Genomic DNA, 15,846 nt, shown 5'->3' with positions numbered 1-15,846 from the left:
AACACTATGGATGCTTGGTAAAAGAATGAATAAATGCATGAATTAATGAATGACTAGGCATTAGAAAAGGTCTTTTTAATATTACTGTCCACTAACCATTGCTTCCTCTCACCCCCTCCAAGTGGGGAGAGCGGAGCTGGGAAGACAGTGGCTGCTAAATACATCATGGGCTACATCTCCAAGGTGTCTGGTGGGGGAGACAAGGTCCAGGTAAGATAAGAATGGAAGGAGATATGGGCCCTCAGTTACACCCATCTGACCCAGACTGATCTCTTTCTACCTGGCTCTACTCCTAGCACGTCAAAGACATAATCCTACAGTCAAACCCACTGCTCGAGGCTTTCGGCAATGCCAAGACTGTACGCAACAACAATTCCAGCCGCTTTGTGAGTCACGATAACCTCAAATGAGGACTTGCTGTCTCTAAACACACACAAGCGCACATCCATACAGACAAGTATATACACATACACACAAACATACATGCATACACACATACTTGTGTGGCAAGTACTTCACTCACTGAACCATTTCCCTAGCCTCCATGTTTCTTTTTGTGTGTGGGTGCATGCATGTGTAGATGCACACTTAGTGTGTGCAAGTGCACATTTGTGTGCAAACATGTGGGTGCAAAAGGTTAATGTTGGGTTTCTTCGTCAATTGCTCACCACCTTACTATTTTTTTTTTGTTTTATTAATTTTTATTTTGTATGTATGAGTGTTTTAAATGTATGTCTGTGTCCCATGTGAGTGCAAGACGGCATTAGAATTCTTGTAATTAGAGTAACAGACATTGGGGTGAGCAGACATTGGGGTGCTGGGCATAGAACCCAGTCCTCTAAAAGAGCAGTGCTATTTACTCCTGAACTATAGCTACAGACCCTGTTTTATTTTTTGAGTCAAGGTCTCTCATTGAATCTGGAGCCACTCAAGTAAGATCTGAATTTAATCCCCAGCACCCATGTAAAAGCTAGATATGAGAGTACACAGCCATGACACTACAGACAGAAGGATCTAGAGAAACACTTTGGCCATTCAGTCTAGCCAATCAGTGAGCTCTAGATTCACTGAGAGAGCTTGTCTCAAGAAATAAAGTGGAGGGGCTGGAACAAAGGCTCAGCATTTAAGAGCATGAGGAAGACCTGAGTCCAGATCCTCAGCATATGAGAAGTAGAGGAAGAAGATTCCTGGAGCAAAGTGGTTAGCTAAAACTAGTCAGATCGTCAAGCTCTGGATTCACGAGTTCTTTCCTTGATGTATAAGGTGAGAGCAGCTGAGGGAGACACCTAGTGTTAACTCCATAGCCACACATATTCACGTTCGCCACACAAGCATGCACCCTCTCATGCACACATCCATGTACACACACACAAGAGACAGAGAAGCTGCTGACATGTGTTGAGGGTACTTGAGCACAAACATAAGTACAGTTAGCAGGGGCTTAGAGTAGCCCATGAGATGGCCGTTAGGGATCCAGACCCATACGGTCTGTGCAATCGAGGGGAAAGACTCTGGTGCAAAGAGTAAGCTTAGTCAGTATGTTAGTGGATGGTCAACGGGATGGCTCAGCAGATGCTTGCCACCAAGCCCGAGGACCTAAGTTCAATCCTTGGGACTTACATGATAAAGAACTAATTCCCACAAGTTGTCCTCAGATGACCACATGTTCACCATAGCACAGGACACATAAATACATACATACATACATACATACATACATACATACATACATACATACATGGAATTTAAAAGTGAGCGGAGGCAAGAGAAAGACAAGTCCAGATCATAAGCGGAAGAGGGGACAGGGTCATGAGATCACAATCCTTGCTTTATATGGCCTCCTGGGAGTCGGGTTTATGCTAATATGGTTCTCTGGAACTCAGGGCAAGTACTTTGAGATCCAGTTCAGCCGAGGCGGAGAACCAGATGGAGGCAAGATCTCCAACTTCCTGCTGGAAAAGTCTCGTGTTGTCATGCAGAATGAAAATGAGAGGAATTTCCACATCTACTACCAGGTGCATGGGGGAGGTCTATGGGGTTGGAGGCAGAGGGAGACCATCTGGATCCCAGGAATGGGGGAAAGAGAGCATGGGAAGGGCAATGTGTGGGAGGGTAACAATGGTTGCACCAGGCTGCACCAGATGCATGACCTTCTGACACCCTCTAGCTTCTGGAAGGGGCCTCCCAGGAGCAGCAGCAGAACCTAGGACTCATGACGCCAGACTACTATTACTACCTCAACCAATCAGACACCTACAAGGTGGAAGGCACTGACGACCGAAGTGACCTCAGCGAGACCCTGGTGAGCACCAGCACCACTCCAGTCCCCAGGGAACCTTTTCATGTTACAAATTAGGAAACTGAGGCACAGAAAGGCGCAGGCACTTACCCAAAGGTTATACAGCAAATTGGTGAAAAGCGCAGATCATAGAGCCAAGGAGTAGCTCGGTGGGTGAAGTGCCTGCTGTACAAGCATAAGGACCTGAGTTCAATCCCCAAAGGCCACAGAAGAATGCCAGTGCATGCTTATATCCCCCTCACTGGGGCAGCAGAGACAGGCAGCAAACTCTGGGATTCCCTGACCATCTGGTCTGGTCAAATCAGTTAGCTTGAGGACTAGTAAGAAACTGTATCAAAAATAAGGTAGAGCTCTGAGGAAAAGATTCAGAAGGTAAAAAAAAAAAAGCACTAGGGCACTAGGAGTGCAAGCCTGGTGAGCTGAGTTTGGATTTCCTGAATCCACATAAAAGCAGATTACATGTGCGTGATCCCAGTGCATCTATGGAGGATGAGACAGTGAGATAGGAGAATGTCCAGCAGCTCATGAACCAGCTAGACTAGTTTATTCAGTGGCAGAGAGTTTGCCTCAAACTAAGTGAGAAAATGAGGACAGACAACTGCACATTGTTCTCTGACCTCCAGTCACATGCAGTGGCACATACGTGAATACACACACATACACGTCTTTCTCACACACAATCTTTTTTAACTTGGAGAATGATAGAATACACTCAGTATAAATCTCTGACCTCCAAGTAAACTCAAATTCACATGTGCATGTGTGCTCATACACATGCATGCATACACAAACATATATCAATGTATATGCCACACACAAACATACACACACACACAAGGCAAATCAGGCAGTTGGGGAGTTATATCAGTCAGTAAAATATTTGCCATGCAAGTTCAATCCTTAGCACTCATTTTAAAAACTGAAACTCCAGAGAAGATAGTACCTGCTTGTAACCCCTGTACTAGCAAGGCAAAGACAAGATTACTGGGGTTCACTAGCCAGGTAGCCTAGCCTACTCATCAAGCTCCAGTCCAATGAGGAAAACAGGGTAGAAGGCAGCTGAGGAATGATCCCAGGATTGACCTCTGCCTGCCATACACATACATGAACAGAGATGCCTAGCACACACACAAAGTAAGACCAGGCTTCCAAGCATCTTGTCTCCCTAAGTCCATGCCATGGGCCTAGGAATCTAATCCTGGATTCATGGTAGAGACCAAAGTTGGTAGCATAAGCTGTCCCTGTCTTGCCCACAGAACGCCATGCAAGTCATTGGGATTCCGACCAGTGTGCAGCAGCTTGTCTTGCAGCTCGTGGCAGGGATCTTGCATCTAGGGAACATCAGCTTCTGTGAAGAAGGGAATTATGCCCGTGTGGAGAGCGTAGACCGTGAGTGTGGGTGATGTTGGGATCGGGCTCTTGTATAAGGACTGCTTCTTCCCACTTCAAATCCCAAGAGAACCATGTTGGTGTCACTGGGGAAGCTCCTATGTCCCAGGAGCCTGACCAGCTGCTTCCTTTTGCTCTGGCCTGGCAGTCTTAGCTTTCCCAGCCTATCTGCTGGGCATAGACAGTGGGCGGCTGCAAGAGAAGCTGACCAGCCGTAAGATGGACAGCAAATGGGGTGGACGAAGTGAGTCCATTGATGTGACCCTCAATGTGGAACAGGCAGCCTACACTCGTGACGCACTGGCCAAGGGACTCTATGCCCGCCTCTTCGACTTCCTGGTGGAGGTGAGTGGGACCAGTTCGGGGAAGTCTGCCAGATGCTGGTGCTTAACAAGCCCATGGAATTTGAATGCACGAGTAGGAATAGATTTTATTTAGGCTTTATTTGTCCATCTCACTAGTTCCTGAGGTGGAGTGCAGCTTTCAGCTTGGACAACCTACAAATGGAGGGACTATCGAAGCCCTCCCAGCCCCATCACAGCAATGGAGATAGAGCTGGATGGGTGCATTGGAGCACTATGATGATTGTCAAGGATTGTCAAGGAGACATAGGGATAGGTACGGGGTTGGATGAGTTGAAGGGACATCACATGTCAGGGCCAGTGATAATCACAGTACTGACAAACATATAACACGTGGTGGAGCCAGACATGGTGATGCACATCTGTAATCCCAGCACTCAGGAGCCTGAGGCAGGACGATTATGAGTTCAACTTTAAGCTACATAGAATGGCCCTATGGATTTTCATTTACTTATTTATTTATTATTTACTTGAGATAGGATCTCACTTTGTAGCCCAACCTGGAGTTTTCTATGTAGGTCAGGTTGGCCTCAAATTCACAGACATTGGCCCGCATCTGCCTCCCCTGATTGCTGGGAATAAAAGTATGTACTAGTATGCCTGATACAAGTAGGGTCTGGGGAGAGGCTTCAGTTGATAAAGTGCTTGTTTTTAAAGCATGTGAGCTCCAACAACAGAACCCACATTTAACTTTTTATTACATTTATTTATTTACTTTGCATGCATGTGTATACGCCTGCTGCAACATGTGTACTGCAACATGTGTACTGCAACATGTGTATGGATGTCAGAGGTCAACCTGAGGGGCTTGGCTCTCTTCTTCCACCGAGTGGATTCCTGAGGTCAAACTCACATCATTTGACTTATCATCAAGTATCCTTACCCACTGAGCCATCCTTCCATCCCAGAACCTACATGTTTAAAAGGCAGGCATGAGTCTGGATAAAGGAGTGTCTTGCCGAGGCTAACGGCCTGAGTGTGAATCCCAGAACCCATATGATAAAAAGAGAGAAGAGACTCCTTTAAATCGTCTTCTGACCTCCTCATGCACGCTGCACGCTATGGCATGCAAGTGTATGCACATGAGTACACACACACAATCCCCTTAAACACACATACTTAGATTAAAAAATGTAGTTTCAAACAAATTTAAGTTAGGCAGGGTGCACTTTATCATCCTAGAGCTGGGAAGACAGAGACAGGCAGATCCCTGTTGGCCAGCCTCACCTACTTGGAAACTTCTAGACCACAAAGAGAACCTGCATCAAAAGAAAAACTAAAACCAAAAAGAAGAAGGTAAACACTACACGAGGACCACAGCCAAGGTTGCCCTCCGGACTCCTCACATACTCAAGTGTATGTGTATGTACACCTGAACACACACACGAACACACACACACACCTATGCACAAACACGAGCACATACAAAATTATATGCCTAGCATCCTCCCCAGTATTTTATATATAGCGACTTCTTTATATATTTTTTTAATCCCCATATGTATGGAAAGTGTTGTTCAGTGATAAAATTCATGAAGTTTCTGGTTGTATCTCTAACACACACACACACAAATAGGAAAAAGGAGTTTTTAAAACATAACAAGAGCCAGGCGGTGGTGGCACACGCCTTTAATCCCAGCACTTGGGAGGCAGAGGAAGGCGGATTTCTGAGTTCGAAGCCAGCCTGGTCTACAGAGTGAGTTCCAGGACAGCCAGGACTACACAGAGAAACCCTGTCTCAAAAAAAAACAAAAACAAAAAAACAAAAAAACAACAAAAAAAAACATAACAAGAGGGTGGTGACCAGTGGCATGGGTTTGGCCACATGTCCACTGGCCCTATTTTTACCTTCCCATAGGCCATCAACCGTGCTATGCAGAAGCCTCAAGAAGAATACAGCATTGGTGTGCTTGACATCTATGGCTTTGAGATCTTCCAGGTTTGGCTCTGGATCTCCCTCACCCTTAGCTCATCCCTGTTCTCTCTGTCACCTGGGCTCACCCAGTATTTGCCAAAGACATTGCATAGCCCACTAACAGAAAGGCCCTTTCCTTTCCTCTACAGAAAAATGGCTTTGAACAGTTCTGCATCAACTTTGTCAATGAAAAGCTGCAACAGATTTTTATTGAGCTCACCCTGAAGGCAGAGCAGGTAGGCATGGCGGCCAAGTGGCAGAAAACAGAACTTCAAGCATTAAGGTCTCTAAGCCACTGAGGACCCCACACACAAGTTCATTCCCACCTCTCTCTGCTCAGCGTATTAGATTCAGTTTCCCGTTACTATAACAAAATATCACACATAATTTATAAAGAGAAAAAGAATGCTAGGAATGTCATTCAATCAGTAGAGCGCACTTGCCTGGCATGCATGAAGCCGTAAGTTCTATCACCAGCTGCATAAACTGGGTGTGGTGATGCGTGTCTGTCATCCCAGCACTCAGGAATTCAAGATCATTCTTGACTATATAGTGAATTTGTGGCCAGCCTGGGATAGGAGTGGGAAGAGAACAGGAGTGACATGTGGTACATGCCTATAATCACAACACAGGGTTGCTGATGAGGCAGAGGTGTCTAGTGGGAATTCCATTTAAAAGAGAAAAACAGAGCTGGGTGTACTAGTGAACACCTTTGATCCCACCCCTCACTCAGAAGGCAAGGGCAAGCAGGATCTCTGTGTGTTTGAGACCAGCCTGATCTATGTAGATAGTTCTAGGACAGCCAGGGCTACATAGAATGACCCCATCTCAAAGAAGGAGGAGAAGGAGGCAGAAGGATGGGGAAGAAGAGGAAAAGGAGGGGGGGAGGAAGAGGAAGAGGAAGATGAAGAAAAGGAAAAAACTAAAGGAGGAAAAACAAACAATAAAAAAGAAAGGTAGAAAAAATACAGTTGTTTGAGCAACTGCTTTGTGCCAGGTACTATTCAACACATGGATTGAGAGCTGGGAACAACACAGAAATCTCTACTGTACAGCTGAGCTGACTTGCTTGGTTCCAACCCCAGCATCTGAAAAAGAAAATAAATCTGCTTTGATTTTGCCCATCTTAAATGCAGGGCCTGGGGCAAGGATTCCAGGAAGATGATTTATTTTGGAGGTGCTCATACAAAGCAAAGACAATGAAAATGTGATTTAAAATAAATGTGAGAAGAGCCCAGGCTAGTGATGTCGCTCAGTGGGTAGAGTGGCTTGCTGCCTGGGTTCCATCTCCAGAACCACATACACCAGGTGTGATGGTGCTCTGACATCCCAGCACTCAGGAGATACAGGCAAGAGGAGTCCAAGGTCATCCTTGGCTACATATTGAGTTCAAGGGCAGCCTGAGCTACATGAGACCTGTTTCAAAAAGTAAAATAAAGGGATAGGAGTGCCCTCCTGAGATTACGTATCCCAGAATGAGGTAGTACCTAAGAGAACAGAGGCTCCCCCTTCTCTGAGGAGAAGATTTGTAAGGGTAAGACTGGGAGGAGGGGGGGGGACTGTGATTGGGATGTAAAGTGAATTTAAAAAATTATTGCAGAAAAAAATAAAACAGTCCAAAGCTCAAATAGGGGATTTATTTACAACTCCTGCTGGCTGTATGTCAGCAAGACCAGAGGCAGGGATAGCCTCCCACGGAAGAGTGATGAGATGGAGGAGCAGGCTGTCTTACTGCCCTGCCCCCGCCCACAGGAGGAGTATGTGCAAGAGGGCATCCGCTGGACCCCCATCGAATACTTCAACAACAAAGTTGTGTGTGACCTCATTGAAAACAAGCTGGTGAGGACTTTACAAGGGCGGCATCTCACTGGACTCCAGAGCTAAACACGTGTGCCTGGAAAGGGTTTATAATCTCCTGGGGGAAGGGGAGAACCCATATTTGAAATATCTTCCAGCCACCACATCCACTGATTCTTCTGCCCACCTGTTCGCCTTTCTTTTATTCACTCAACATTCCCATTGATAACATTTTCAAAGTCATGGTACTATCCTCCAACCAATATCACGGTGGGGAAGGAAAAGAGGCATGGATTCCCTGCATGTCAAGAGTGGGAGAAGAGGAGCGGAAAGGCAAAGATAGGGGTGTGAGGAAAGAAGGAAAGGGAAGAGGAAGACACAGAGGAAAGAAACATTTTGAGCTTGTATTTAGAAGTCCCCTCCCAGTCCCCGGCTCAACCAGGGAGGACCCCAGCCAGGCTAAGCCGGACCTCTGCTCCCCTCAGAACCCGCCAGGCATCATGAGCGTGCTAGACGATGTGTGTGCCACGATGCACGCTACCGGTGGCGGTGCAGACCAGACACTATTACAAAAGCTGCAAGCGGCAGTGGGCACCCACGAGCACTTCAACAGCTGGAGCGCTGGTTTCGTCATCCACCACTATGCAGGCAAGGTGCGTGGAACTCCCTCCTAAGCGGGCGCCCCTCACAAATCCCCATCCAGGTTGCAAACTTCCTATTTCTCTGACCAAGTTCCACTTCCAGAGGGGCCCCTGCTAACCAGAATCAGGAATTGTCCCAGTGCTCAAAGACTTCTCCCGAAATAGCCTGGACACCTGCCTCATGTCCCCTCAGCCAGAGCTGCAGATACACACTGGCCTCTAATCACAATGGTTCTTCTATGCTGACACACACCCCAGTGTTCAATGTTAGCTATAATCCTCTGACAGAACCTGACCCCCAGTCCTCTCAGACCCGTTAAAAACAAACAAAATGGGCTGGAGCCTATCCACCTCACCCAAACCAGAAGCTACAAGTTTCTGACCCAAGCTATAGCCACCTTCCCAAGAAATTCCTGGCTATTTCCACCACCTCAGCAGGGGTAGCAAATATTTCCATATGTCCTCAGAAGTATTGTCTGTGTTCCTCAGCCAGGGCTGCCAAAACCAGACCAAGACCTTTAAAATACTTAAAATAGCAACCCCAGCCCACCTTCCTGACTGAAGTCAAATTCTGAAAAAAAATCTACCACCGAGATTCCCCCTGACTCCCTGATAGCCACTCACATGTACAATCCCAGAACTTGGGAAGTGGAAGCAGAAAGAGCAGACCATCCTTGGATATACAGGAAATTTGAGGCCAGCCTTTAATTCCCACCTCCAAAGACAAAACAGACAGATCTCTGTGAATTCAAGGCCAGTCTAATCTACAGATCGAGTTGCAGGCCAGTCAGGGCTACACAGTCAAACCCTGTCTCAAAGGCAAGCAAACAAACAATATTCTGGGAGTTAAGGAGGTAGATAGATCCGTAAAGTACAAGCACGAGGGCCTGAGTTCAGATGCCTGGCGCCCACATAAAGACCCAGCCTGGCAGTCTGGAGACAAGGGACCCCTGGGACTTTCAGGCAGCCAGTTTACCAGTTTAGCTAATCAGCAAGCTCTAGGTTCAGTGAGAGACTCACACATACACACACACACATACAACTCACACACACATACACACACACACATACACACACACACACACCTCACACACACATACACACATGTACACACACACTCACACACACACAACTCACACACACAAACACACACTCACACACACACACACACACAGTAAATTGTCATTGAGAAAGATATCCAACATCCACTTCAGGACTCCACAGATGCTAGAACAGATGCCTTAATCTTACCAGCAGCACCCAGGGACCTTTTCTAGCCAGTCCCCTACCCTCAAGTTTGGCCTACAAATTCCCACGTCTCCCTGCTGCTTAAAACTTCAGCCCTGACCCCCAGTCTGGGCATCTCCCCTTAAATCCAACCTCAGCCTTCATCTTCCAACTTCAACTGAACATCAGACATCTGGGAACCAGTTCCAAACAACAGATGCTACTATTCTGAATCACAGATTTATTCTAACTGTATATAACTCCAAGTCCTCTCAGCCCTGAGCAAGCCCCACAGAATCCCTGGCCACCTGCTCTGACACTCACACACATGAAACTCTGCTCCTCACCAGTCTTTGATGCTGTCTCCCTCCAGGTCTCCTATGATGTCAGTGGCTTCTGTGAGAGGAACCGAGATGTGCTGTTCTCTGATCTTATAGAACTGATGCAGTCCAGTGACCAGTAAGTAGTCAGTCCTGCATGCCCTTTGGACACAACTCCCAAAGGAATGGAGGTTTGGGAACTACTATGTCTCTCCAGAAGCTGGTCATCCTATGGACTTTGTGCCCATGGTTATGTGGCCAAAACACAGCTCTGATCTAAAACTCTGAGGTCAGAGTGTAACTCAGTGATGAGTGTTTCCCTAGAATGTGAGGGTTTGGATTCCAGTTCTAGGACAGAAAGAAGAGAAGAGAAGAGAAGAGAAGAGAAGAGAAGAGAAGAGAAGAGAAGGGGAAAAAGCAAAGCAAAGCAACTCCCAATACACAGAAGAGAAACAAACCCTAGTCTGACTTGGGTCCCTTACCAGTGAATGGCCCTTGGTTCAGTTCCTTTTGTCTTGTCCATAGTGCCTCCCACAACCCTAACAGTCTAGTGACTGAATAGCTGCCCTTTAAGCAGAGGAAACACATCACAGGTCTGGGAAGCTCTCTCAGTTGGTATGCTAGCAAGCCCTGGGCTCCATCCCTAGTGCTGTATAGATGAGACATGATTGTGTACTCAGGAGGTGGAAGTGTAGGTCACTCTCAACTATACAATGAATCAGGACCATCCTGGGCTCAAAAAGAGAGGGGCTTGGGTGTGGTTCAGTTGGTAGATTTCTTGCCCAATAGGCAGGAAGTCCTTGATTCCATTTCCAATGCCACAAAAAAGCAGGTGTGATGTCATACACCTGCCATCGTATCACTTAGAGGGTAAAACAAGAGGATTGGGATCTCAGAAGCCTCCTTAGGACTTGAAGTTTGAGCTTGAGCCACATGAGACTCTGTGTCTTACAACATAGAAACAGGGCAGGGGAGATAGCTCAGTAGGTAAAGCTGTTGTTGCGCAAGCGTGATGAATAGTTTAGCCTTGACTTTGGACTGGTGTAAGCACTGACAGTCACAGGCCTACGCAAAATGGTGGGTGAAGACCCCAGAATCTCCCTACTTTCCACCTGGCTTATAAACAGACTCAGTCTCAAGTTGAAAAGGCTGGGAACATTCAAAGGTTGTCCTTTGACCTCTACCCGAATACACCTACACTCATATAAAGACTGTGTGTAAATAAATCATTAGGCAAAAAGGGAGGCATACAGGTAAGGTTCTTGAATCAGCATGTACTAGTCCTAGAAACAAAACAAGAAACAGGTCTACATGCTTACATGGCAAATACTTTACCAACTAAACCAGCTGTCCAGCCTCTCTGCTTATTTCTTTGTGGGGGAGCGGTATTTTGGATTTGTTTTTGTTTGTGTTTCTGGGTTTTATTTTTGTGGGGTTTTTTGGTTTTGGGTTTTTTTTTTTTTTTTTGGTTTTTGTTGTTGTTGTTGTTTGTTTGTTTTTTGCTTTTTGTTTTTTGTTTTTTGAGACAAGGTCTTGCTATGTGTCTCTGGATGGCCTGGAACTCGCTATATAGACCAGGTTGATCTCAAACTGACAGAGATCCATCTGCCTCGGGAGGCTAGGATTAAAGCTATGCATCACCACTGCTGAATGCTTGTGCACTTTCCTTTTTTTTTTTTTTTTTTTTTAATTGGATGATTTATTTACATTTCCTATGTTGTCCCCTTACCCCATCCCCCACCACCCCCTCGGAACCCCCAATCCCCTCGCCCCTCCTCCTTCTTCTCTGTGGATGTAACCTCTATCTACCCCCCCACACTCCCACCTCCCCACCCTCAAAATTCCCACCCCCTGGGGCATCCAGCCTTCATGAGGTCAAGGTTCTCTTCTTCCACCTATGCCCAGCAGGGCCCTCCACTTTTACATATTCAGCTGAAGCCCTGGATCCCCCCCTAAGTGCTCCCAGGCTGGTGGTTTAGACCCTGGGAGCTGTGGTTGGTTGGTATTGTTGCTCTCCTCATGGTGCCACAAACCCTTTCAGCTCCTTCAGTCTTCACTCTAACTCCTCTATTGAGAACCCCATGATCAGTTCAATGGCTAGTTGTGAGCATCTGCCTCTGAATATGTCTGACTCTTGAAGGCCTCTGAGGAGACATCCATATCAGGCTCTTATCAGCATGCACTTCCTGTCTTCCACATCAGCATCTACCTTTGGTGATTGCACATGGGATAGATACTCAGGTGGAGTGGTCTTGAGACGGCCCCTCCTTCAGTTTCTGTCCCTCACTTTGTCTCCATATTTGCTCCCTTGAGTATTTTGTTGCTCCTTCTAAGAAGGACCGAATCACCCTCACTTGGTCTTCCTTCTTTATGGGCTTCATGTGGCCTGTGAGTTGCATCTTGGGCATTTCAAGGTTCTAGGCTAATATCCAATAATCAGTGAGTGAATACTATGTGTGTTCTTTTGTGATTGGCACTTTCCTTACATACATATGCAGGAGTGTACGGGTAGGATGGCTGCTTGCAGGACACATGACTCTGCTGCCAAGATACCTTTCTAATTGACACACTTTTCTATTTATTTATTATTTTTACTTGAGTCGGGTTGTTTTTAAATATATAGACTCTTGTGCAGCCTAGGCTGACTTCCAACTCACTACCTAACAAGGATGACCTTGAACTTCCGATCATTAGGCCTTTACCTTGCAACTCTCAGACTATCAGCATGCATGGCTATGCTTGGCATATGTGCTACTGAAGATGGAGCCCAGGGCTGTGTTCATGCAAGGCAACCACCTATCAACTAACCTGCACCCTAGCCCCTTGTTAGTTTTGTTTTAAGACAGGGACTCTCTCATGCCATCAATGGAGGTGCATACTTTTAATCCCAGCACTCAGAAGGCAAAGGCAAGCATATCTCTATGAGTTCAAGGCCAGCCTGATCTATACAGTGAGTTCCAGGACAGCCAAGGTTATGTAGAAAGACCTTATATTTTAAAAAAAAAAGTTTCAAAAAAAAAAAAAAGCCGGGAGGTGGTGGCGCACGCCTTTAATCCCAGCACTTGGGAGGCAGAGGCAGGCGAATTTCTGAGTTCAAGGCCAGCCTGGTCTACAGAGTGAGTTCCAGGACAGCCAGGGCTACACAGAGAAACCCTGTCTCGAAAAACCAAAAAAAAAAAAAAAGAAAAAGAAAGAAAGAAAGAAAGAAAGAAAGAAAGAAAGAAAGAAAGAAAGAAAGAAAGAAAGAAAGAAAAGAAAAAAAGTTTCATATAGCCCAGGCTGGCCTTGAACTCACTATGTAGCTTAAATTGAACTTGAATGTCTAATTCTCCTACCTCCATGCCCTGAGTGCTGGGATAATAAGTGTGTACCCACACACACACACTTTACACGTTCCTGTTTAATTTAACTTTGTACTGTCTGACTTGCTATTATCACAGATTAAAACTAAAATGTGCAAATAAATCAAGAGACTCAAAATACAATGCCAACCTCACAGCCCCTGCTCATATTCAGAGGGAACTCTACTTTGCATCTTAGCACTAAGGCAGCCCCTACAACTCTGAGGGCTGAAGAAGGATGCCCCAGGGTCAGTCTTCATTCTGATCCACTCTTCTCTCCTACCTAGGGCCTTCCTACGGATGCTCTTTCCTGAGAAGCTGGGTGTAGACAAGAAGGGCCGCCCCAGTACTGCTGGCTCCAAGATCAAGGTGGGCCTAGAGGCGGGAGGGGACAGAAGAGGCAAGTTTCATCTGTCCAGACTCTTTTTCTCCTTGTTCCAATGTCTATCTGTTCCCTATCCCTTGGGTTCTCACTGTCTATGGCACCCTTTGGCCTATCAGGTCTTCCTTCAGCTCTGGGTTTAAGAAGATGAGCCTAAGTTTGGTCCATCTGTCTTTCCTTCCTTTCTTTCTTCTCTCCCCTTTCCTCTTCCTGTCTTCATCCCTCCTCTCCTTTCTTCCATCTCTTCTTCCTCTCTCTTTCCTCCCTTCCTCTCATTCCCTCTGTTCCCCCTCCCTCTCCTCTTCCTTCCACCTCGCCACCTTGTCTGACTCCCTTTCCCTCCTCCTTTCCATTTTCCCTTCCATACACTCTTTCTTTCTTCTTGTGCTTGCAGATGGAGCCCAAGGTCTTGCACCTGCTGGACATTCACACTATTATCGGGCTACACTTTCCAGACCACTTATTTTAAAAGGCAGAAATACAAATACACATACACACCGTGGAACAGGCTGTCTTACCCGTTTTAAGTGTGCAGTTCAGTGACACGTGGCTATGTTCAGTGTTGTGCAGCCATCCCCACCAGTCGTCTCCATGCTTTATTATCTTTTCAAATTCAGAATATGTCCACAATTCAAAACTAACTTCCAGCCCCTACTCCCATCATATGGACAAAGATTCTGTCCATATAGATCTGCTGATTTTAAGGACCTCTTTCCAGTGGCATCATCCAGAACATACCTGGCTAATGTTAGTCACAAAATGTCCTCAGAGTTCATCCATGTTGGAGCTTGTTGTCAGAATGCCCTTCCTTCTGAAGGCTGAATAATATCCTAGTGTGTGGATATACCATGTTATATTCATTTTTTTTTCATTCATTGTGCAGAAGGGTTGGGCCCACCTTCTGTTGAGGGGAAATAATGCTGCAGGGAACATAAGGTTCCATCCTAAGGCCACACTCACAATTGTTTGTTTAGGACTTTGTGGTGATAGGAGATCCTTACACATACAAGAAATTAGCTCAATCCCACTTGGCAGGTGAAGAAGCCAATGATCAGAACCAGGCATTTACTAACACAGATCACAAACAGTGTTTGAACCCGAATTTCTCATGTCACCTCCCTAGTCTCACCTGGCCCCACAACTTTGCCCAGATGACTAAAATGTATAACACAAGAATACACACACACACACACACACACACTCCTTGTTTTCCAAAGTCACTGTCCTCTGAAAAACAGATGAAAGTCTGAGCAGTGGGTTGTTCTGTTTTTTCTATTACTCAGTCATCAAACATTTCCTAAGTACTTAAACTAAGCTATGTGGTAAATTCGACAGACACAACTCCAAGTTTGGAATTTAAGATGTGGGTAGATCTCCTTTAATCCTAGCACTTGGAAGGCAGAGGAAGGTGGATCTTTGTCAGTTCAAGGCCAGCCTGGTCTACAGAGTGAGTCCCCGGACAACCAGACCGTTATACAGAGAAGTCCTGTCTCAAAACAAAACAGAAAAACAAAGAGTTGGGTAGATGCACAATATCAGCTCTCATGCTGAGAGCTGAGGGAATTATGCACACCCGTGGTTTGCCCAGTCAGCTTCCCCTCCCACCTTAATGAGAGTTATCTTGAATGAGGAGAACCAGTAGAGCCATCCTCAAGCCTTCCTCACTCCTGACTTTCCCTCTGCCTCAGAAACAAGCCAATGACCTGGTGTCCACACTGAAGAAGTGCACACCACACTACATCCGCTGCATCAAACCTAATGAGACCAAGCGGCCCCGGGACTGGGAGGAGAGCAGGTGAGCTGACCATCCCCTTCACATTTCCCACAAGATCTAGGAGCCCGATGGACCAGCCACTTACATCTGAATAGCAGACAAAGTACCAACTTTAGGACCACTCCAGACTGGACACTAAGTCCACCTTAGAATCTGGGGGGTCAGAGAGATGGCCCAGCATTTAAAGGTGCTTGCTGCCAAACCTAATGATCTGAGTTCAGTCCCTGGGCTCCATATAGTGGAAGACAAGAGCCAATACCTACAAGTTGTCTTCTGACCACCACATACATGCAGTGACATGCATGTGCACACACATAAAACTATAACTTAAAATGCAAAAGGCCTGTGGCCCCAGGGTTGTATACATTGAATTGACAGTGGAACCTCCGCCCACCCAAT

At 46.1% G+C, this 15,846-nt stretch overlaps 1 protein-coding gene across 1 annotated transcript in view; it reads left to right on the top strand.

Moving 5' to 3' along the window:
* Myo1f (myosin IF) overlaps positions 1-15,846 on the top strand; it is a 48,025-nt gene that overhangs the window by 18,423 nt on the left and 13,756 nt on the right. Inside the window, exons 5-17 of the mRNA XM_028785530.1 lie at positions 123-210; positions 297-386; positions 1,884-2,015; positions 2,168-2,302; positions 3,556-3,688; positions 3,837-4,033; positions 5,909-5,989; positions 6,115-6,201; positions 7,718-7,804; positions 8,248-8,415; positions 10,004-10,089; positions 13,579-13,660; positions 15,362-15,468. Coding sequence (XP_028641363.1) covers positions 123-210; positions 297-386; positions 1,884-2,015; positions 2,168-2,302; positions 3,556-3,688; positions 3,837-4,033; positions 5,909-5,989; positions 6,115-6,201; positions 7,718-7,804; positions 8,248-8,415; positions 10,004-10,089; positions 13,579-13,660; positions 15,362-15,468 — 1,473 coding nt within the window. The remainder of the gene's footprint in view (positions 1-122; positions 211-296; positions 387-1,883; positions 2,016-2,167; positions 2,303-3,555; positions 3,689-3,836; positions 4,034-5,908; positions 5,990-6,114; positions 6,202-7,717; positions 7,805-8,247; positions 8,416-10,003; positions 10,090-13,578; positions 13,661-15,361; positions 15,469-15,846) is intronic.

The sequence above is a fragment of the Grammomys surdaster genome, unplaced genomic scaffold (assembly GCF_004785775.1).
Source record: "Grammomys surdaster isolate TR1022 unplaced genomic scaffold, NIH_TR_1.0 125271, whole genome shotgun sequence".
Lineage (NCBI taxonomy): Eukaryota > Metazoa > Chordata > Mammalia > Rodentia > Muridae > Grammomys > Grammomys surdaster.
This window is presented reverse-complemented; position numbering and strand designations above follow the sequence as displayed.